At 41.6% G+C, this 23,821-nt stretch overlaps 1 protein-coding gene across 1 annotated transcript; it reads left to right on the top strand.

Annotated features, from left to right (window-relative positions):
• Positions 1 to 3,895: 3,895 nt before the first annotated feature.
• On the top strand, positions 3,896 to 22,849 carry LOC139650268 (uncharacterized). Its single transcript, XM_071526874.1, has 13 exons — positions 3,896 to 5,032; positions 6,262 to 6,464; positions 6,772 to 6,943; positions 7,311 to 7,361; positions 7,737 to 7,835; positions 11,619 to 12,170; positions 13,260 to 13,463; positions 13,544 to 13,705; positions 20,465 to 20,619; positions 21,372 to 21,632; positions 22,088 to 22,259; positions 22,597 to 22,638; positions 22,748 to 22,849. Exons 1-13 carry the CDS (start codon positions 3,896 to 3,898, stop codon positions 22,847 to 22,849), a joined length of 3,312 nt encoding a protein of 1,103 aa, XP_071382975.1.
• The last annotated feature ends 972 nt before the right edge of the window (positions 22,850 to 23,821 follow it).

Here is a 23,821-nt window from a genome sequence, read left to right as displayed (position 1 = left end):
CATTTCTCTCTCTGAGAGGTCTGAGGGTAGCGGAATGAACCGATACAAATGAGCTTGTCTGTTGGAGGCTGCCGTAGCTTCCCTGCTTCATTTAGCTGTGAAAGAAGAAAAGGGCCCATTTTAGAGCCCGCATGCCATGTGTCACGACTTGTGTGTGTGTGTGTGTGTGTGTGCGTGTGTGTGTGTGTGTGAGTGCGTGTGCGTGTGTCTTCCAGTATGTGTGGCTTTTCACGTTGGACATGTGTCCTCCACTTGACAGAATCACTTCAGCCAAGGCCAGAGATTCAGATCTATGATCATATCTCACATCACGCATGCATTTTTTATTAGTTTTGCAGATTGGCTTCCTCTAGCCATCCACCAATACTTCTATTGAACACTGACATCGCTCTGTGACTCATCTGTTAGTATTTGTTCATCCAATACATCAACCTCCACTCCAGCAATCAAAGTCAGGCTATTGATTGATGGGAGAATGCCACTGAAGAATAGAATATAACATTAGATTTTTCATCATATAAACATACACAATGTCATGAAGACGTGATTTTGCATCGTAAGCAAAAACCACAAAAACACATCTGTCAATGCAAATTTTTACTGTAACTGACAGCTGACATCACTTCCCATATAAGGACATATTCAATGACCTTGAGATAAAGCAATGCATTGTAAATGCATTGTAAAATATCGAAAATGCACAGGCGTCAATAGTTAATAGATATTCTATTCAACAGAATAAAATAGAATACATAACACTGACATTATAAAAAAGGAAAATGATGTCTCCTTTTCTGTATTCTAAGCTCTACACCATGACTTCATCTGGACTGAGCTTTACACATCACTTGCACACATTTTGTTTTACGCTTTTCCATAACTATTTTATATAATCATATATTTGATTATGTGTATTTTCCGGAAGTCGCGATAGGTGTGTAGCATCCTTTGCCCATATTATTTTCTTAAAGTCTTCACCCAAGCAGCATACTTCTGCCTTTTTAAAGATATTTTTTAGATATATTTTCCATAATCTTATATTTTTTAGTAGTCAAGATTGTTTAATTGTTTATATATTCTGTATGTGCACTGTTTGGTCTGGGAGGAACAGCATTTCGTTCTAATGTATGCGAGTACTGAGGAATGACATCTTCAATCCTGTGCTTATGTTATCATTAAAAAAAAACAACATTTCAAATAGGCCTTTACATATTTCACTCACAACTGATTTCACATATTCCACATGCTTATGTTACACAGAGCAGAGAGACGTGTATCTCTTCTATGTCATTCGTATCCTACTAATGACTATATGTCAGCTTTATACGTCAGGCCAGTATTCTGCTGTATGTTATATATCCTATATGATACGTATCCTCTCTGTACATTAGGCCTGTATTGTATCACATGTGATGCACAGCTCCTGCATTGTCAGTAGAGGACATGCAAGACAGCGCCAGATGAGGTAGCTCCAGGGCAAGGCCACTGGTGGGATTCACCACTCACTTGAGAGAGTAGCTTGCATTGTGTGTTTACTGTACTGTATTGACTATGAGTACAGGAGAGTGTGTGGGGGTGGAGGGGTCACTACGGACGTCCTTGCCTTGAGCTTTCTCTACATGGAAATCAGCAGAGCTGTTGAAGAATTGCTGGCACAGAATGATGTCATATTATACAGCAGGAATGATGCTTGCAGTCAGATATGTAGAGTTCAATCTTGTTTCAAGAGAAATGATGTACAGCTCTAACCACAGACAGTGCTATTGGTATAGGGGAATGATGCAGTATAAGATTGACTGGATATTGGTTATATCACATCAACAGGCTGCAGTTTGTTCTTTGGAAATGTTACAAAATCAATATCAGGGTCTATGAATTTAGCTTCCTCCATGCCAACTCTATGCTATTCTATTCTATTCTATTCTATTCTATTCTATTCTATTTGTAGTTCTATGCCTAGGGCTTCTTTACACATGACTGAAGAAACATGGTCAAGAGATGCTGGAACATGGCTGCTGGTTGGTGTTCACTGCGCCAGCACAGAGGCGAGCCAGGTATGTGAGAATATTAAAGGCAGCAGGGAAGAAGGCATGAGTGAGAAATAGAAGGGCAGCAAATGGGAAGAAGAGACAGAGAAAGAACTCAGGGAGAGGGAGAGAGAGAGAGAGAGAGAGGAAGAGAGAGAGAGATGGAGATAAAGAAACCAAGGCAGAAGCACAGACGTTTGCTGCCCTCTAGTGCCAAGCGCTCAAGCTCCTTCTGTGACTACAACACGATTTCACAGTTCAGAAGAAAATGAATTATTCATAGATGATGGGATGATAAAGCAATATTTCATAGATCTTAGATATGGGATGTAATTGATAGCATAGAACTGATATCAAACACTTGGTTGTCACTAAAAATGACTGTAATCTCCTGGGCAAGCTGCTATTGTTGATAGCCTAAAGTGATATCCATAATACTTTAAGTACTGCTAGACAAAGCTGGGCCTGCAGTGTATATCAAATTTGAGATGTTCAGTGTATAGTACAATGATGGTGAGATGTATTTTTACAGCTGACACTATCTACCCATTGCTTATGAATATACTTATATGAAATCTGAGTAGCCTAAACAGCCATCCAGGAGCTTTTGGAGCACCTGCTGTGGAACACACACATCATTTTGCACCTCCTCTCCTCTGTCTTTTGAATGTCACCATCCACGGCCTCGCTCTCCCACAGATTAACCTAGTAGTGCCAGCCTCCCCACAGCACCGACACGCAGCCAGCTCAGGTTTAATGTTTAAGCTTCAACTCCACTCCCCCCTCGGTCCTCCGCACACACTGGCCGATCAACCTGCGTGTGCGGAACTGAGCGTTTAATACCAGGAGTGAGTCACCTGAGAGAAGGGAGAGGGTTAGCAGTGTGGGCCTGCTAGAGAGAGGGCAGCCATTTTAGGTACCAGCTCCTGTTGCCTGTTGCCTTACAGGCAGCCGCTCAAAGTTCTCCAAGAAAACAAACATCTGCCTGGACAGAGTGACGAGTTGGGTTCAAAGAGGTAAGGGAAGTTGATTGTGTTTGGATACTTTTGTTGCCTTTACAGTAAATGTGCTGTGTCGTCTTCCTGTATTTCCGCTCTGAAGTGCCATGATGACAGCTGCATGACTGTTGCTGTGTATTAAAAGCTTGTGCTGTGGCTTTGTTGTGAGTCACAGCTCAGCTTAAACTCCGCTGTAATTTGTGGAGCTTGAGCGCCACTGAAGTCTGGGAGCTTTCTTACTGTGTAAAGCCATGTTGTTCTCTCTCTCTCTCTCTCTCTCTCTCTCTCTCTCTCTCTCTCTCTCTCTCTCTCTCTCTCTCTGAGTCGTGTGAGTGAGGAGCCGGGAAAGCTGTGTACTCCAACAGAGAGCTTAAAGTGTCTCTAACGCTGACCGCACAATGTGATGAATGGGTTTATCTTAGATTCCCAGAAGGGAGGCCATCGTGTGCCATTACTGCATGCTTACTTTATCAAGCAGAACAAAGGGAAATCAGTGTTTCGCAAACATGTCTCAGTTGTTACCATCATTTCAATTTAGGGATTTATGTGATGTGATACAAAGTGCAAAGCTGATATATTTCACACTTCCACCGAGTCATTTTGATTTTGAATGGACTACAGGAACATACTGTAGGAGTCGTGTTGCAAATCATAACAAGCAAGCTACTAAGGTTGAAGTGTGTTACCCATGCACAATTATACGTTATTGATGATAGATTTCAAAGCATATACATGTGGTACATATGCATATAAACTCATTTTACAAAACTGATCTGTACTCTTGTTTTCCTTTCCAGTTTCTCCCTCTCTATCTCAAGATGATGCTGTGATCACTCCCTTCTCAATGAATCACCAAAATCAGCCCATAACATGAAAAACTGGAGCAGAAAATTCAAGAGGCAAGACCCCGAGAGTATGTCTGGGTCCTCCTCTAGCAAGAGAAACTCCATTAGTGATGTACCAGTGCCTGTGTGGGTTGCTCACACACCCACGTCAGATACTATCTCAGACAACGATGGCAACTCCACCGGCCGCACATCCAGCACTCCACCTTACGCAGAAAGAGAGAATGATGACAGCAAAGGCAACATAAAGAACAGGCTGAAATCCCTCCTCCCTCAGTCATGGGGGAGCATTCTCCAGAAATGGACAAAGGGAGATGACACTTTTAGTGACTCTGAAGCCAGCTCTACAAGGATCAAGATCGTTCCCAATGGGACCAGGGTGAGTCCTCCTGTTAGTCCCCTGCTGGAGCGCAGGCACTGGGACACCCAGGATGGATCGCTGAGCTCCCACAAGCCTTTATTAAGGGACAGCCCCGTTCACGATGATCTGTTCCATCAGGGCCCGCGAGAGGAATCGGTACTGACCAGTATCCACCCTGCGGAGTACTATGCCGAGAAGGTGGAGGTCTACAAACTCAAGTACTCTTATTTGAAATCGTGGCCTGGGTTGCTCAGGCTCCTCGCTGGACTCGAGCTCCTGTTTGGCGGCATGGTCTTTGCCTGCGTCGTCGCCTACATCCAGAAAGACAGCGAGTGGTCCAACACCTACGGACTCTATAACGGGGCATACAACAATGGGCTCGGCCTGTCCGGGTACAGCTACAGAGGCCCCATGACTCCTTTTATCCTAGCTGTAGCTGGAGTCTCCTGGATCATAACCCTGATCCTCTTGGTAATGGGCATGACCATGTATTACCGCACTATTCTCCTCGACTCCCCCTGGTGGCCGCTGACGGAGGCGTTCATCAACGTGGCGCTGTTTTTGCTCTACATGGCAGCGGGGATTGTGTACCTGAACGACCTGAACCGCGGGGGGCTGTGCTACACGACTGTAGGCGTTAACCCCATCATGGCCAATCTGTGTCGGGTCGATGGCGGCCAGATGGCGGGAACGGCTTTCATCTTCATCAACATGTTGATGTATCTCGTAAGCTTCCTGGTGTGTCTGAGGATGTGGAGGCATGAGGCCGCACGCAGGGACAGGGAACAGTTTGGGAATCAGGTAAAACTCCCATAGAAATTTGAGATTAATCTCTTCTAAAAATTTGAGATCTCATCTCTTCTAAATTCAAAGTGTGAAGGAAATAATATTCATGAAAAGATTAAAGCCTCTTATTCAAGAGCCATAAAGAGATTCAGCTGAATATGCTAGCTGGTCATCACATATACAATATATGAGATATTATTAAGAACATGTGCAAAATATTGTTAAACAAAGAGTCACAAAGTAATACAATTATGATAAAATACACTATAGATAGTCTATTAAAAATGTGTGAAGTTCCCCTTTAAAATGTTTTCCATAACTGGCTTTGCATAGTGCCAGTCGGCTCTTTATTCCTGAACATCTTTAGACTGTGCTTTATCCCTTTCTAGTGTGACTCCTTCACTTACTCTGTCTCTATTGCTCTGTCACACACTCTGTCTCTCCCAGGTCACATTAGGTGTGAGACAGGAGGCTTAGTGAGTGCAGTTCGGGCATCACTGTCTTCTTGTCATCTTAAGGGTTATTTTAGGTATATGTGTCACATCAAACACCACATTCAGGTCACAGTGAGGGCTGTGATGACTGATTGCAAATGAGCCAACAATAGCCTCAAAACAACTCAACAGCAAATCTGATGAAATCTCAAGTCAGTCAAGAAAACTTGGCAGAAGCTTGTTTACATTTTCAGTTCATGTGCAATCTACACTATCAGTCTATATAGACACAAATGAGATATACAAATAGTATATGTGTTAATGTGTGTGCTTTGTACAATGTACTGAAGTGAGAACATAAGACAGACATGCCATTGTTTTTCATATACCAAGCACTGCTGGTTGCCCCCTTCAATAGCTTCTGAGCTTATTACTGTTTGCAAATAGAAACCATGTTATCAGCCATCACAGCCACCTCCTACGGGTGAGAACCAACATGGTCAGCTAATATATTTGATGTCAAATAAGAAAGGGTGAGAGGCCAGGAGTGATCATAATATTTCCATCTCCCAGCTGAGGGAATGCAGCTTCAGAGGCAGAGCTTGTCAAAGGAGAATAAAGGGACTATTTTTTTGATGGTTTTGTATTTGTCCATGACGCCTACATTTTGCTTCAAGACTTCTAGCTAGTTGTTATATTAATGATGGCACAGGCCTGCACACATGATGGGTAATAGTCATTAGAGAACTTCATTTGAAAAATTGTCAGTTCACATTTTCCTGACTCTTTCTCTTTCACCTTTGACCTCAGGAACAGCGCCATCCCTCGATCCCACTGGCCCCGACCAAAACAAAGAGGATAGCATTTGAGGATGACATAGATGGGTCTCTGCGTAAAAAGCCTATCAATCAGCACACACTCATCACTGAGGTCCATGAGGATCCAGTCACCCTCAACAGAGCCATAGCTCCTGCTTACATCCCCAAAATACATGTCATCGCAGACTATATCATGTGAGTGAGAATTTGGCCTATGTATGTGAAAGAGATATTTTGACTTTAAGTTGGCTATTTTTGTTCACCCAAGATTTATTTTCTTACATTAGTCCTTCAGATTCTCTAAAATGAATGCTAAAATTCAAAATGTTAAGGTATTCCTTTAATAGTCATGTCCCTGTTGGTTATTTGATATTTGTTGCTGATAGATTGACTCGATAACCATCAAACAACTGTACGGAGACAAAAAAGAACAATCAGTTTGTTGTCACCATGTAATAACCTTTCTCAGCCTGTGTTGTCTAATATACTCTTATCCCTACAGGAAGTATCCAGAGATCAGCTCTGTGGAGGAAAGGGAGAGGTACAAAGCTGTTTTTAATGACCAGTATCAGGAATACAAGGATCTTCACAGAGACATCAGCGCTGCCCTCAATAAGTTCAGCGAGTTGGACACCATGATGGCCAAACTCCTCCGAGGTGGAAAAAGCCAGGAGGTGAGATAGATGAATAATGATACATTTTCAGATAAATAATTTCTTTGATGTACTTGTAGGATGTAGGATGAGTGTTAGGTAAAGGTAGATTTCCCTCTTTTCTTCACATGGCGGGTTCATTCTATTCATGTATACCTGCATCAAGAGGTCATGGTTAGGCATCTTAGCATTTTAAACAGATTATAAGCCAACACTATTGATCAAGTGTGTGTTTTTTGAGCTCTATATCATCGCAAACGTGGCTTATTGTTCAGACCTGCTGAATGTCTCTATTTCTACGTGAAGTAATTATTCTAGAGATTGTTGTATAAGCATTATATCTCATATGCAATCAATTCATCTGGATATTATTCTGTTTGTCCCTTAGGATCGGAAGAGAATTCAACGCATTCTGAAGAAGTTTGAGCAGAAAAAGAGTGTAAGTGATGGAAGAGTTACCATTCCCCTCACGTTCCCTATCTGCACAGTCTGAAACAATTCCAAAAATCATTCAGAAATCACTCTAACGTTTAACTGAGAGATGTATTAGAATTGTTACTGTTGTGTAAACACCCAGGTAATATTTGCTTTTTCAATAAAGCTGTCCACTGATGCAGATAATATTGCTGCCACTTTGAAATGTGGGCAACTCTGGAAATTCTCATTTAACACAATTGCATTACAGGGAGAATCAAGGCTAGACAATAGCTAGCAGAGGAAGAGAGGAAGAGAAATAACAAAAGAGAAAGACACAGATTTGAGTAGTTGAGGTTGCAGTTGTTTTTCAATGGATTGTTTCTGTGTGACTTTACAGGACCCTGCCTTCCTAGAGAAGAAGGAACGCTACGACTATCTGAAAGCTAAACTAAGCCACATCAAAAACAGGATCCGCAGTTTTGACCAGGACACCATGGCAAAATGTCGGACATGAAGAGATAGCGGTGGCACACAATGACCAGCGTCCTTTGTCTCTTTCTTTGAGAGAAATTATTTTGTCATGTCAGCACCCATGGTGCTTTGAATATATTGTATTTTGTATGAAAAACATGTTTTCATTTTGGATTACTGTAGACTATGTGGATTATGTGATAGTTTTGAAGGTGTCAACATGAGGTAAGACATTACATGAACTCTGGTTTACAACACATTCATAACACCTGAACTAGAGTTCCATAACAGCTACATGGCACATTCATGAAAAATGATTCATAACTTTCATAGCTCATAGCTTTCATTACATGTCATGTTATATTTTCTTTTCTTGCAATTTTCATGTCATTTGTGCCACTGCAAAGGAAAAATGTGTCAATTGAGTATAAGTTTCAAAATAAAAGTCCCACTGAAAATTTTCTTTTTTTTGTTTAATGATTATTTTTTTGTTTAATGATTATTTAATGATTATATCACAATTCAAAATACTATAATGATAATACTGCTTTGTCATTTGCCTTTTTGGCTTGAGAACAAAATGTGTTGCAATGCCAGTTGCTCATTTGTAGCCCTGTCCTCCAGCAGGTAGGTTTGGGTGATAAGTCGGGCAAGTGACTACTGAAAGCCAGTGGTGAAGTAATTGGATCAACAATTATATCAACCCCAGTAAACATACAATAAAAACTTATTGTGCCTTTGACTCACTAGCTTGGTACATAGCTTGCTACAAACACCATACAGACATTTGGCTAGCTTACTAACTCAAACAAAAAGCACTAAGGAGGTGTTTTAATCACTAAGGAGGTGTTTTAATCACTTTTTGGGTTCAACTGTTGGAGATTGCATTGGCCCTCTGGGTGTGTATTAGAGAGCAGCACCCTGCAGACCGGAGGCACATAAAGCTCTACAGTGAAGTAAGTGATGAAATTTTGAACACAGTCAATTGTCTTGACGGCAAAAGGAAAATAAGGCCCAGGTTGAAAACAACTGGAATTATCCTTTAACAGCTATTATTATTTTAGATATACCTTGCCCACTACGTAATGTTACATCCTCAACAAAGGGTTAAGTTTACTTAACCAGGGAACTTGAAATTAATCTTCTGCTAGTTAGCAAAACATTTCCACCAGCTATTTGAATTGTAGAGAAATGTGCATGGAAAAATAATTACACTGCTTGTTGCTGTGAAAAGACATGAATTACTGTAATGTGTTTCCATACAACAACGGTCACAAATGGATCCCTGTATGAAACTTTACATTAAGAATCAGTCAGAAGTCATCAATGTGTCATGTTGCTGTCATGAAGCTATTGTTCAGTTGTTCAGGTGTTATGAATGTGCTATAGACCTGAGCATATTTAGTACTGCAAAATATTAAATACCCAGCAATGTAATATGCATCACTCATACAGTAATAAAAAAGACTCATAAACTGCACAAAGTCCATCCATCTGTCCTAAGTGGAAAGATGTTCATTTAGACTATGATAGGTGCCTGAATGAAGTAATGCATTATGAAACCTTCTGAGACTGCCTTTAATGCCTTATGAGACAGCCTCTAATGTATGAAGGCTTGTTTCATTGTATTTATGACCACTTTAACAATAACAACAACAACAACAATATGCATACATTCAGTCATTGTTATGACTGTGTAGCCTAATGAATTGGCTACAAAGGCATTATTGACAACAGTTGTCCACAGCTGCGGTTTTAAAGTAAATCATGTTGGTTTTATGGTACACACAGCTGATGTAAAACAGCGTGTACGATGATGAATATTGCTATATATAACATTTTGCTTTTAAACATAGCCTAAAAAAAGCTTTGCATGCATTGAGGGGTGGAACTGGTGGGTGATAAACATTTGCATCGCTGAATAATTTGCATGTAACTAGTAGGACACTTGAATCACTAAGCCTGTCTATGAGACCATTCAAGGTGACATGTGGAAGCCTCCGGTCATGCGCGTGGCACACAGCCGGTGCAGGCCCACCTCGAGACAGGTGGCCCAACGCGTTTTTGACAATTTTCCAGAAGACAAAGTGTTTTACTGAAGCAGTAACGATGGAAAATGTCGGATTTTTCTTAGACAAGGTATAAAACGGACACAACGATGTTTTCAACGGAGACGCGCATGAATGAAGGAACCATTGCAGCCGGACTGGTGCAAAGTTGAAGAACGTTTTACACAGACTCTTGGTAAGTTGCATAACATCTAATCCTGTACTACTTCTTTGTTGCTCATTTGACTGTTGTAGTTTGTGAGAACGTGTAAATTAATAGTTCTTTTAATTAGACCTGTTTTATTATCTGACCTCTTCAGTCAGAAATGTTTCAAGGGTGTAAATATCGGACTTGTAAAGCATTTGTAAAGGACATTTAAAATTTGTTTTGATTGATGATAAAAGTTATCAAATGAACTGATCATATTTTCACTGAACATGGAGAGTAGACAGATTTTTCTGTGAACTGGAACCTTGAATTAAATTTGCTTTGATATGTGCCAGAATGAATGGATTTGTCCAGTTCAGCTTTTGAATTATTTAGTGTATCCTGCCTTTAAGGGTGAGAACATGCTTGTGTGTGTGTGTGTGTGTGTGTGTGTGTGAGAGAGAGAGAGAGAGAGAGAGAGAGAGAGAGCAGGAGATAGATTTGTTTTTCAGACTTTTGAGAGATCAAAAAACCCACTGTTGGGCTACACATGACATATTTTGTAGCTTCCCCACTCTTCGTTACATTCAGCCCATAGGCTGCCACTCAGCTGGTCCGCAGGTAACATAGAGCAGTATATGAGGGAACACGTCTGTGGTTTCCCTTGCAGTAAACACTATGCATGGCTGCCCCGGCTCGCCTCTGATCTGCTGTCTGTCTGAATTATTGAAGCCTGCTGGGTTGAGTTCCACTGGAGTGATGGAGTGTGGGTCAGTGATACTGGAGAGAGGGTGTTGGGATGGGGTGGGGTGAAACAAGGGCAGAGAGGTGTGTGCTGTGCGGCAAAGACTGTAGGACACTTTAAATAAACATAGGCATCAAATGAACAATGGAAAGTGATTGAAATGAATGAGAATAGGGCTGGGTATCAGCACTGATCTCCCCATTGGATTCATCAATATCAATTTGGTTCAATATCGATTCAATAAGGGGTTCTTTAGTTACAATACCAATACTAGTTAGATATGAAAGACATTTTCTGAGAATGAAAGCTGTGAATTGCACAGGGAACCCTCTATAATATGATGCATTACTAAAAAGGTTAATGTTTAACATTCACAATTGGAGGAGTAGAGGCCCACTACAATAGAAGCTGGCCGCCTCCTACAATAGAAGCCTAGCTTTGTGAAAATCTACACACATCCACTGAAAAAAGGCTCATTTTCAGAATAATTTTCAGAATCAATATCAGCTTGTCCAAAAGAAAATAGCAATTAATTGGAAAATCGATATTTCTACCTGGCCCTACTGCGAAAGAGGGGGTATGCAGTAGAGCCTATGTGTTTGAATTATTTTATAGAATTTTTAGTAAATCAGTGACTAGATTCATAAAGGTATCACTCCAGAGGAATAAGAAAACATAAGGTCAGAACAGCTGTTAGAAAAGCTGTTGTTGCCAAAATGGATCCAAATGTTATTTTATAATAGAACTGAAAATATATATAATGTGAAGTGATAGAATATTTCAGTTCTTTTTTTGTAAAATACCAAGAATTCATTCCACCTTGTTTTTCCCCCCTCCTCCAGCTGGAATCCCAGTAATCACCACTGAATCATGTATGACCCTCGGCAGTACGATAGCCCCCCTGTGTACAGCCCGCCTTACAGCACCGCCTCCCACAGCTTCTATCCCTCGCGGGGCGTCCACTCCCCCCGGAGCCAGTATGTCCCCTACTCCTACCACCTCCCTCCGGACTCCTACTACATGGAGGAGAAGCCTCAGCACTTCTACCGCTTGTTTTCTCCCCCCGGCTTCGTCAAAACCTTCGAGGGAGCCACGGTGATCATGTGTTTCCTCATCTTCGCCTGCGTGGCCTCCACCTTAGTGTGGGACATACACGACCTTGGGTACGGGGGCTACGGTGTCGGGGCGGCGGGCGGGGCCGGAGGCACGGGATCGGGGTACTACGGAGGCAGCTACGGCTACGCCAGCTCCTACATGACGCCGTACTCCGCCAAGTCGGCCATGATCTCCATGGCGGCCATCAACTTCCTGGTTTCGCTGGGGTTCCTGGTGGGGAGTTTCTCGCGGTCGCGGCTCATGAGGGGACGGAGGTTCTACCTCACCGTGTTCATCTGTGACATCATCTTAGCTGTCCTGCAAGTAAGGCGACCTCACCGAAGCTTTGTGTGCCATCATCAGGCCTCTTTCACTACATAAAACGTGTGACTATAAAGAGTGTTCAGCTTCAATAGTATTTTCTCTATCAAATAATCATTATGCTGAAGGAAAAATCCACCCTTGGATACTCTTACACTGTTAGATATCATCAATCTGTGATGTTCAAAGCATTCCAGGAGTTATTTTGTCATGAAGTGTTGTAATTTACTGTTTTTGGTGTACCCACTTTCCCTCAACCTTCCTTATCTACTTCTAACTCAGTTCCCAGAATGACTTTCGACAACCCCAGAGAACGGACGTGAACTTGTGGCATTCAGCTGTGGGTTATATGTTATATGTGGGGTATATGTGGAAAGACCAATAGTGATAGTGATAGCTTTAGCATAGTAAGAGCAAGAGAGCGAGAGTTTTTCTAGTCTATTGACGCTAATTTCTCCACCGCTATTGTCGGTGGAGGAATTGGTATCTCTGCCTCTTCTACAAGGGATTTCTCCCTGTATGATTGCTCATTTGTGCAAACTGGGGAATCTAGAACAGAGGTACTGACACCAAAACCTGGCACACTAATGTTTCAGACATTTGTAAAATTTTCTGCTATAAAACCCCATTGTACCTGCACTGGAAATATCTCAACGTAACGTCATGTCATTTGGCCAATTATCCGCAGGAGTAAGAAAAACACACCACCAAGCAACAAAAGGGCCCAGACAGGCAAGGCACACCACCAACAGGTGTTTTTTAATGGTGTTAAAGTGTTTTAGGGTAGATTTATCCTTCATGTTTAAGACTTTACCCTCAATGGGAAACTTGGGTGCAGCAAGGCATAAAACACAACACATTCACACAACAGATGAATTATACAGAAATGATGTAAAACACTTAAAATAAACACATAGGCACATCAAATGATCAATGTAAAGTGCTGAAAACGAGGAAGTGAGTGTGTTACAGTTATTTTATTGTTATACTTTTGTATTTTTAGTAAAATGCATTGACAGCATTGCTTAAACGCATTATTCAACACATTTAGATTGTAATGATGATTGAGTCTATCTCTCTTTTGTTTTCAAGGGCATCATCGACATCATCTTTGTGATCGGGGTGAACCCGATGTCCCAGAGCTCCCAGAGCATGCTGTACAACCCCATGCTGATGATGTGTCAAAACATCCAGGGCAGCCCGAGCCTCAGCGGCAGCGTGGGGGCCGGTTTCCCCGGGGGGTTCCCCATGTACAATCAATACCTGCAGCACTACTGCTACATGGACCCGGAGGAGGTTTGTAGGATTATTCTATTCTATTCTCTATTCTATTTTATCTAGTTTTCATTGATAATTCACTCCCCTCTGTGTTGCAGGCGGTTGCATTAGTGCTAGGCCTGATGGTGGTGTTGGCCCTCTCCCTAGCTGCTTACTACGCCTACAAGACCCGCAGCAAGATCTGGCGCCACGGCAAAGCCAACATCTACTGGGACCAGCCGCTGGTCAGGACCTCCGAGGGACAGGACGTCCAGGACTGGGTGAGGCTGATCTTTGGTTATTCACTAATTCATTTACAGATTTTTTTTATTAACACAGAGAATCCAGGGATTAAAGTTCTCTGTCGCTACGACGGATTTCCATCAATTGGATTCCAGAGAGGCCATGTATGAGATCAGTGTAGATCCGAAGGGGGAAAAAAAGCGAGGGGAGGGGGGTGTTACGGGACTTAGGCATCGCGCTACCAGGTGATAGGTAGCTGATTTGTATAGGCATACAATCTACTTGGATGTCGGTAATTATACGTATATAGCCTATATTTCTCGTTAGGCCATAATATTCTCGAATCTGTCTTTTGACTAGAATGCTGATAACGTAGGCTTGGCTCCCCATGTCCATTTCAGATGACATGGGGAGCTATGGCTGTAGGCTATGATGTTATAATGTTCTTTTAATAATGTTATTTTATTTACATTAGCCTACTTAGCCTACTAGTTTTGTAAGCAATGCAGTCATGACTGCATATTATAAATACAAACAAGCCTATGTTATTGATTAATGCCTAAATTTATGTATATTTTTCCTAAAAATTTGCTCTTGCTCTACTATTACCATGCTACCTCTGATGTTGGTTGTTTCTCATCATCTCCTGTTTTGTTTAAGTAAAGGGTGTAAACATACAGCAAAAAATAGGGTGTAAGAATGCAGCTAAAAATAATGGTTGAGTCGCATGAATGTTGGAATACAGTCACGTTGCATTTTTACTCATACTGCGATTCGATAGAGTTCTACAAAGGACGGGTTGGGAGAGTTCAGTAGTTCACTGCAGTGACGGAGCTGCTGCTGAGGAACTGATGACAGAAGTCCAGAGGAACCCGGCGCTGTTTACAAAGACCATCGCCTCTAAAAATGTTGAAAAGAAACGTGACATACCGGTCAGAATCGGAAGAGCTCTTGGGATTAGCGGTAAGGCAGTTTACTGACCTGGAAGCTAGTTAACTCGCTAACTTTTGCTAGCTAAACAAAATAGCCTCATGTCTTGTCCAACCTGACCGCAAATGCACTATTATCCTATGTTTAACGTATAATATGACCGGTAGGTAACAACATGTGTCCCTCCAGTAGCCTGTTGAAATCCGTTTAGCCACGGTGAAGTTACAGGTGTTTCACTCAACATGGGCTACAAGAGACTTTCCTCTTTGATCCACAGTAGATGTGGTGTGCGGAGTCTCCTACTGGTAAAAAAATGAATAGCTTCACTTGGTGGCCATTAGTACAATTAGCTCTCATATAAACAAAGCACAATAATGTAATGAAAGCGCCGTATAAGAGCATTATTGATTCTGCTGACTCCTCTCTCTTTTGCGGCAATTCATGAACCCAAATCCATCGGCTCTGTCTTTATTTACTTTAGAGAGCGAGTAAAATAAAAGCACGTTGATAAAGCTCCATTGTTTTCTCTGAATATTTGGCACAAATATTCAGAGTTGTCACTCTTTGTGTGAATGGGCCTGCTACAAATGTGTTCCAGGTCGTGGCTTGTGCTTCGTTGAGAGACATCCGCAGTATCACATAGTGTGTGTGTGTGCGCGCGTATGCACGTGTTTGCGTCTCATCTCACACATATTGGGGTGAGGGTGTGTTTAGCAGCACCTGCCAAAGCAGGGGGGAGGGACAGCCCCTTGAGAGACTGACTTTTACGAAGGCAAAGATCGCAAAAACAATAGTAAAACTACTAATAACAACGGCAACATTTTCTTTCTCAGCGCCGTGAAACTGTGGCGGCGCGCCACAGTTTAATACATTAATGGGAAACCCTGAGCGCTCACTTAAAACAAAAACATTGTTTTGTTTGGTGTTATAATAAGATACATAAAAACATATGCACTGAAAAGTTATGTAGATGGTTGATTATTTTTATGACTAAAAACTGAGTCAAGCCTTGCAAAAAGTATCAGTTTTATTTCATAGATTGAAAACAGCACTGAAATTACGTAAAAGCTGTTCAAAAGCATCTTCTTCCCTTAAAATGCTATTGGTCTCGAGTATTTAAATAAAGTGTAGGTTAAAGCCTTTTTACAACTTGATGGCTGCATTAGAGAACAGCAGCAATGGTTATGCGTGGGGTGGTGCTGAAATCTCATAATTTTACTTGTTTAGCGGGCGTCGAGGGCTAAGGGCGTGTACACACTGTCCGCCTTTTTTTTACATGAAAACCTATGGGATGTGACCACACAGCGAAAAAAAAGCATCCGCTCTAAAAAGGCGGCACGGCACCTGCCTTTTCTAAAAAAAATTAAAAAAAGTCGGACAGTGTGTACACGCCCTAATGGGGGGGGGCCTCCTCTGTAACTTGTTTTACAAATTGTAGATGGGAAATATGACTTGGCCTGAAAAAAAAGTTTCAGTCAGAAGATTTTTTTTTTGCTTTAATCCCTGAGATAATGAATGGGAATGAATGAATGAATGAATGAATGAGTGTGTGAGCAGGTGAGTGAGTGAATGACTGAGTGAGTGGCCTTTATATAATCAATAATAAACCAACAATATTATGATCATAATAACAGCTACACCACAGTAAATCCACATACATTTTCTCCAATCTTGTTGTGACAGTGATGGAAGGCTAATGTTTCTTTCCATTTCCTTTCTAATTCACAAACAAATACAAAAGCAGAAACACACAAAAGACTGAGTGACTTCACTGCTTGTGATCTCTTGCTTGCTCTTGTCTAGATCCCAGCTAGTACGAAGTCTCAGGACCGATACAAATGCATCACCGTGATTCTCTGGTCTTGTTAGTGACCATCGATCACGGTAGTTTTCAGAAACTCACACTACCTGCTGCTGTTGACTCAGAGCATGCTGCTGTTTATCTTTGGCACACCTAGGTTTCACTCTGACTGATCATTAACCAGCCTGGTGATAACAGCTGCAGAGAGACCATATAAAAGCTGATATGGACCATCACAGGATCCCTTGTGACAGGAAACAGATCATGAGTCCCTTTGTGAGTTGCTCACCTCACGGTTAAGTGGCAGGTTGTTTGAACAGTTACCAAACACACATTTCCTGGACACATTATCACGCATGATTTAAAGGGGAACAACAGTATTTCCATGTAAACAACGTGGATTTGTTTACATTCATAATTTCGTACAGACGTAGAGTATGTTGTTAGACCCCAGTGACTATGCCGAATAAATGTATTACCTTCAAAGACGTTCGGAAAGTCTTAATTTTTAATGTTTACTAGGCTGCAATGTTTACATCCGGATCTCAGTGCAGTGGCTTGGAGAGGAAGATCCCGCCCCTTCTTTTGATTGACAGCATAAGCTGCAGGTGTTTCAGGTAACCATACCAACTACTTCACCCATCGGTACATTATTTACTAGAATTTCCAGCTCTCAATATAGGATTGTAACACAAGTAACATAGCTTGACCAGCTAGTAAGCTAACTTACCAGTCAAGTAAGAATGCTACGAAATGATTGACTAAGAGACAAAGCAGTTAGAGTAGAGAGTGTGGTTTTAAATAAAATATTAACTTTTTGATAAAAGTGCCTGGAAAATGAAAGCATGAAATTAACCTACCACATTATTTTTTAGCTGTAGACATTTATTAGTAACATATTAGCTGCAAGACAATTACATTATTTTGAACAGAATTATGTATTTTTGATATACATTGATAAACTTACACCAAGTAACTCATTCCTAACCTAATTCACCAAAACAGATAAAAAGTACAGCATCCAACTGAAAAAAACAATGATATTTCAGCTCTGAACCCTTTCCTTCAACAGGAGTGAGGTTTCTACATAGTACCCTTTGAGGATTATGGCATAAAGGATATTAACGCAGGATTCAATATATTTGAAATCGCCCCGTGTTTTGAAATGATGTAGATTTCCATAAAACACTAGCTTCACATCCTCCATGGGAAGCAGAGTGGTGCAGTGAGACCACTACACAACCAGAGGACCCGGGTTCAAGTCCCTGTGTCGGCAAGCAGCCATGCTGCTGGAGTGTCCTTGAACAAGACACTGAGTCCCCTCCAGCTGCAGGAGTGCTGTTGTGCAGCTGAACCTGACCTCTGACCTCCCTGTGGAGCAGGGCAAGCAAAAAGAACATTTCTCTACTGGAATCAATGAAGAATCAGATTATTACTAGTAGTATTGCAATTATAGTAGTAGCAGTATTAAACAATAGTAGTTCTGTAATAATCCTGTATTGTAGTTGGTGGAAAATGTATATCCCATTTGCCCGAGCAGCAGCTGAGTGATTGCTGTGCTGTTTGTACTTCACTCTGGTAGCTTATAGCAGTGATTAAAGTAGTGATTTACTTAGGGGGGTAGCAGTCTACTACTTTTTCTTTTTTCTTCTGGGTGGATGTCCACCGTGACTCATAATGGAAAGGGAAGTAATGTATTCACAATCAATTTATCCATGGAGGCCTTGGCCTACATATATCATTGCAAAGCGTGTAGTGAGTTGGTGCGTCTAGATGCAAGCCCTATTCTGGGGCAGTCTTGTATCGCAGAGAAGATGCTTGCCTTGCAGGGAGGCATATATAATGTATGTGACATGTATAATGTATAAAAAGGGTTGAGTTGCCTCAGTGTTGCTGTGTGAATCCCTACAGAACACGGTGGCACTAAATGATTCACTCTGCAAAGGGGTTGCTTCACACTCGCTGCAGATTGGATCCCCAGCAAAGAACTCATTTCCCAGTATTTTGTGCTACATTCTCTCTAAACAGAATTGGAAAAGTGTGGTAATTGAGAGAAGGCTTGACTAAAATGAGAATATAGTATCGGTCGTTTAAAAGGAATCACCGCTCAATTTAGACATTTGTATGTTGTCCCTATGGTCTAGGACAGCTCAATTAATATTCGTGAACATGAGCATCTCTCCCGGAGCCAGAACCCACAGGACAGAGACTTACTGTAAACATGTGATGTGATGAGGTGTGAAGTGTGTAGCTGCTCCACAGAGAAGGAATAAGTGCAAGATGGTGTATGCAAAGGCACAGGGGGGTTTTGTGAGCATATGGGCACATTTTATGTTGCAGAACTGCCAATAAGTGAAAAGAGAGAGTATAAAAATTCTAACAAATCTCTGGGTCCATAAAATCAGTCTGCCGTTCCTCATCTCTGGAGCAGTTCCAGATGTCCTACAGTCTCCAGGCTTAGTTCTCTGGTTTCTGGCTTTGGGAGAGAGTTGTTCCTGTCCACAAATATTGACTGGACTTGTCCTAGTGGATAAGAATAACATACAGCATTGTCTAAAGTGTGTGGTGTGTTTCCCTTTAATTCCATGTGAATTTCACAAAACGGAGGCCGCCACAGTGCCTTGCTGCTTGACCGTGTCTAATTCTCACAGAAGGATTCCCCACAGTTTCTAGCAGGTTTTCAGCTTAGAGGAACAACCAGTGACTCACCAGTCATCAGATCCATATCACAGGCTGGTTGTTCCAGACACTCCCGCCAGCTCACTGGATCCTCATCCTCATCCTGTGAGACTAGGCTCCAGTCCAGAAATAGGTCGAAGTCTAGAAGTCATTAATGATGCATTATATGGCAGCGGATTACATGAGGCATAATGCAGTTTGAATATCTGTTATTCTCTGTATGATTTGAGGCTGTTTGCTTTGTCTATCTCTGCTTGTAGAATTTCTTACTACACAATTAGTTTCTATTTGTTTATATGTAATGGTTTATTTAAAAGGTGTTTTCCCTGAGATCAATCCTTTCTGTGGCTGTATTAGATTGTAATTTTGCTGTGTTACACTGTGGGTGTTAAAAGTAAAGGATAGGCTATGCTGCTTTTACTGAAAGAGAATAAAAGTGCACCATTGCCCTACTACATGTCCTCTGTTTACTTGATGGTTTACAAAGTCTTGTTCCACTGATTTCACTTGATCTCTTTTCCCTGTGTTCTTCCTGTGTTTCTGGTGATACAGACAATAGAGACACACACACATACACAGACACACACACACACGCACACACATGCACACACACACACAGCCCTCCATTGGTCACATGACTCTTCATGCAGAAAGCAGTTCAGGGAATTGCTTTTGTGTGTGGTTCCTTCTCACTGAGGGGCTCTGATGGTGGAGAATAGGAGGAGAGATGGAGGATGGTAGTCAAGACACCGATCATCCTGGAAATCTGGAAGAAAGGACTTCTGCCCTCCCAGTTTCATGGATGTTGGAGTTCCTTCCCATTTGACCTCAATGTGTCTCACTGTAGCAATGTGTGTGTGTGTGTGTGTGTGTGTGTGTGTGTGTGTGTGTGCGTGCATGCATCTGTCTGGCTGCGACACAGACTCATTCAAGAGCGCTGTTGAGCTCAGCGTGCTGAACAGTGTAGAGGAGTCTGCAGTTCTGCACTTTGCTGCTTATGTGACAGATTTAGTACAGACAGAGTCACATAACAAAAAGGTTCTTTGTTTCCAGCATAAAAAATGCATTTGCCTCATCCTCAGGATCTTAGGATAATCATCTATACAGATCATCTATACTTTGTATGGATGATGAATCCTTTTATCTTCTTTGATTTTCTGTCTGGTGCAGGTCCACAGGAACAGAATATAATAATTTGCAGTTTGGGTCACATTTTTAAGATACTTTTTAATGCATGATTTGATTTGAGTTCATGAACAACCAACCCCCGACTGAAAACATGTAACATGAAAAAATAGAGAATTCTACTGTATACAGAAACCACAAATCCCTAGATTAACTGAAGTGATTCTGATTCATCACTTCCAGTTTCCTAACACTGTTTCAGGTGAACCATGTTGGAGAGGGGCGGAGCACCCAGCAGGCACCGACTGTTGTCGTATCAGAGAGGGCGGCACCTGACCTGAGGGCCGAGAACAGTGTGGTTTCCTATGGCAATGGGACCGTCAGCATCTATAGCGAGGGCAATTACCATGGCAACACGTGAGTGATGGTTACATCTGGCCACTACAAAAAAATTGAATAATTTTCATCTTTGAATAACAAAGATATTATAGCGCGCACTCAAGAAGTAGGGTGCATGCTCCTTTTTTACTTTTTTTACTTGTCCTGCACCTTAGCCATACACAGCTGACCTCTATTGAGGATAACGAGCCATGCCAAATGTTCCTCTATTCATCTGCTCTCCTCTCAATGACTAAATAATGTTAAAAGGAACATGTATCCTCCTTTTTGAATGCAGACCATACTGTCTGTGTTGTTCAGTTTTCTGTTTTTGGTCTACACACCAGTTCTGAGTGCAAGTAACTTTACAAGACGCCATTAGCTTACACAAACACATATGCTGTATCATGCCATATCAGAAGAATGGGATGACATCTTGTTGCTACAATTTGATGCCCACATCCAAAATGATTTTTAACTGCAGCAGATATTGCTTGCTTTTTGTAAGTACATTTGATTGTATCAGTGTGAATATAACTGATAATGTTGTGGGACAAGTGGGAGATATCGGCACCTACAAGAAATTCCCACGTGTTGTTTGTAATTACCACTAGGAGGCAGATGTGAATGTTTTTTCCCACTTGCCAGCTTGTATTTATGGCAAATCTGACATGATGTGAACGCAGCAAGAGACATGCAAGCACACACACACACACACACACACACACACACACACACTAATAAAACTTACAGCAGCTCCCCTGCCTGTTGTGTATGTTGTTTTACCACAGCCTCTCTGCCAACAACACCAACAGTCGTGTTCCTGAGCCTCTGTACCAGAACACCAGGGTGGTAGTTTGCTCCAGCAGCTCCTCAGAGGAGGCCGACAGCATCAAGAAACCTCCTCAACCTGCAGAGAGGGAATGGAGGCAGGAGCGAGGGCCTAGCCTTCCCGCTGCGGAGGTGGTGGAGTCCCAGTATGAGACCGGCTACACCACTGGAGGAGACACTGGGAATGAGCTTGACCAGGACCAGAGAGATTACCTCCACAGGTGGGCCACTACCTCAAGATTGCCACTCTCTGGCCATCTTGCATCGCTCCCAGAAAGCATTCGATTTAATTGGGGTCTCAAAATGGTGCAACTGAAAGCAATCCTTAGTAAGCTCTATGGTGAACATGTTGACTATCAATTAGCAAATCAGAAATATTGGTATCGACGCTGGCCTTCAAAAACCTGTATTGGTTGAACCCAACCTAAAATATCTATCTATCTACCTATCTGAGAGGAAGTCTGAAAGACACTTAAGTTTTTCTAATTAGACAGTATTTCATGCCATTCCAGAAGAAAATGCTTGCATACCACAAATATTGTCCAGTCTCACCACTGTCTTCAAGGCAAGATGGCCTGCTATTTAAATGTTTTAATTGAATGCCAGTACAAATATTGATCAATATTGAATCACTTACTGAATCGATTAATGTCTTCATATTAATATCCCTCCCCAGGCTGTACCCAGAGATCACTTCGGACCAGCAGCGCCGTCAGTACAGGAGGGAGTTCGACTCAGATCTGGCCCGCTATAAGAGCCTCTGTGCCGAAATGGATGACATCAGTGACCAGATGCACAAGCTGAGCCGGGAGCTGGACACGTTGGACGAGGGCTCCATGAAGTACCAGGTAGAGACAAACAGGAGGCCGACCTGGGGAGCGGAAACACTGAGGGCAGATTGCCGTTAGAATAGTCAATTATACCTGTGACAGCTTGGTTCATCTTCACTATCAGTAGTGGCTTATTGTCTTGCCATAGAAAACCTAAAGCGCAAAGGAGAACCAAACCAATTTTTTCATGACAGACATTTATTTTCTTTTGCAGCAATTTCAGGGTTTTTTTTCATATATCCTTTATGCTATAAATATGAGATGAACGCATGACAAATATTTTTTCCAAATGTATCCTGACTAAACACATCCACCCAGTGCAATTCAGTGATGGAAGTTGTTTTTCCCATCTAAGGGTGTGGCGGATGAGTATAACAGACTGAAGGACCTGAAGAGGGTGAGTGGAAACTGATGTATCCTCTCATCACGTGATATTATTATTATTGTTGTAGCCTTTATTTATTTGCCTACGTTATTGCTTGCTTACATTTCCCTCTTTTTCCTAGTTGCCAGACTACCAAGCAAAGAAGAAGCAGAGCAAAGAACTTAGGCACAAACTTTTCCACATCAAACGCCTGGTGAAGAACTTTGACCGCGGCCTTTGTTAATTTTGACCCAACAGCTGAAGATGACTGTGTGTGACCTAGGCTGAAGATTCAAGGTTTAACCCAGAATGTGGGAATGTAGACAGATCAATATGCTAACATAGAGCAATCGCTCACATGGGCCATGCTTTCTCTCAGTTTTACTGCTTTGATGTTTGATCATAACAGTTCAGCTCTTTAGACATCATGCTGGCGCCGCAGCCAGTGAACCTCTAAACTATTTTTGACCTTATTTCATGTTTACAACTTGTTGATTACTTTCCCCAGCTGTCAGAATAGATTAGTCCTTGCAGAGCTGCTGATAGACACTACACTGTTTGACTTAATAAATAAAGAGAAACTGCTCTACAAGCTGCAAGGAATGTTACAGGACAAACACATTTTTTTGCGATTTTGCAACATTCTCATGCCTTGAGATATGAGATGGTTCTCACAGTAGGTATATATGAACCTGACTTGAGTTGTAAACCTTTGTCCATATTCTCTACTTCAAGCTGCCTTTTGTCATTTTTTCAATTTCAGGGATATAATATATGGTCATTTTTGATGTCACTGCACATTTATGCATTTAAGATGCAATGTCTATTTTCATATTTATCAGAATAATCAACATCAGGCATTGCGTTGGTGTTTTCAAATCCACTTGCACCATGGTACTGTTCAATGTGAAGTTGTTTATCTCATATAAGAATTTCCCTTTTCACCCTCCATTTCAGAGATAATTTAATTGTATAATGTAACATGTTTTAATATGATGTGCTCTAGTTTTGGTGAAGAACCGACTAATGTGGATTTTTATAAAGAAATATCGAATGTGAATTTACATTACAGCCATGTAAGATAAAATTTGTTATCAATAAATCATTTTTTGAATTGCTTTTCAAAACTCCACCTTGGGTTTTGGCATATTATTACACTGTTACACATTTGTGGTACACGTTGCAGTGTTTATTTGGCATTCTTCATACAGATGTA

The sequence above is a fragment of the Centroberyx affinis genome, unplaced genomic scaffold (genome assembly GCF_046629955.1).
Source record: "Centroberyx affinis isolate AG114_WGS23_722 - 3 ecotype Tasmania unplaced genomic scaffold, CSIRO-AGI_Caff_v1 ptg001476l_1, whole genome shotgun sequence".
Lineage (NCBI taxonomy): Eukaryota > Metazoa > Chordata > Actinopteri > Beryciformes > Berycidae > Centroberyx > Centroberyx affinis.
This window is presented reverse-complemented; position numbering and strand designations above follow the sequence as displayed.

What these genes read in the sequence shown, in the direction of transcription:
- LOC139650268 (XM_071526874.1), top strand. Translation starts at nt 3,896, where the DNA reads ATGAAAAACTGGAGCAGAAAATTCAAGAGGCAAGACCCCGAGAGTATG. An exon ending in GAGGTGGAAAAAGCCAGGAG is followed by an intron (nt 6,944 to 7,310) that starts GTGAGATAGATG and finishes TTTGTCCCTTAG; the next exon opens with GATCGGAAGAGAATTCAACG. An exon ending in CAGAGAGATTACCTCCACAG is followed by an intron (nt 21,633 to 22,087) that starts GTGGGCCACTAC and finishes ATCCCTCCCCAG; the next exon opens with GCTGTACCCAGAGATCACTT.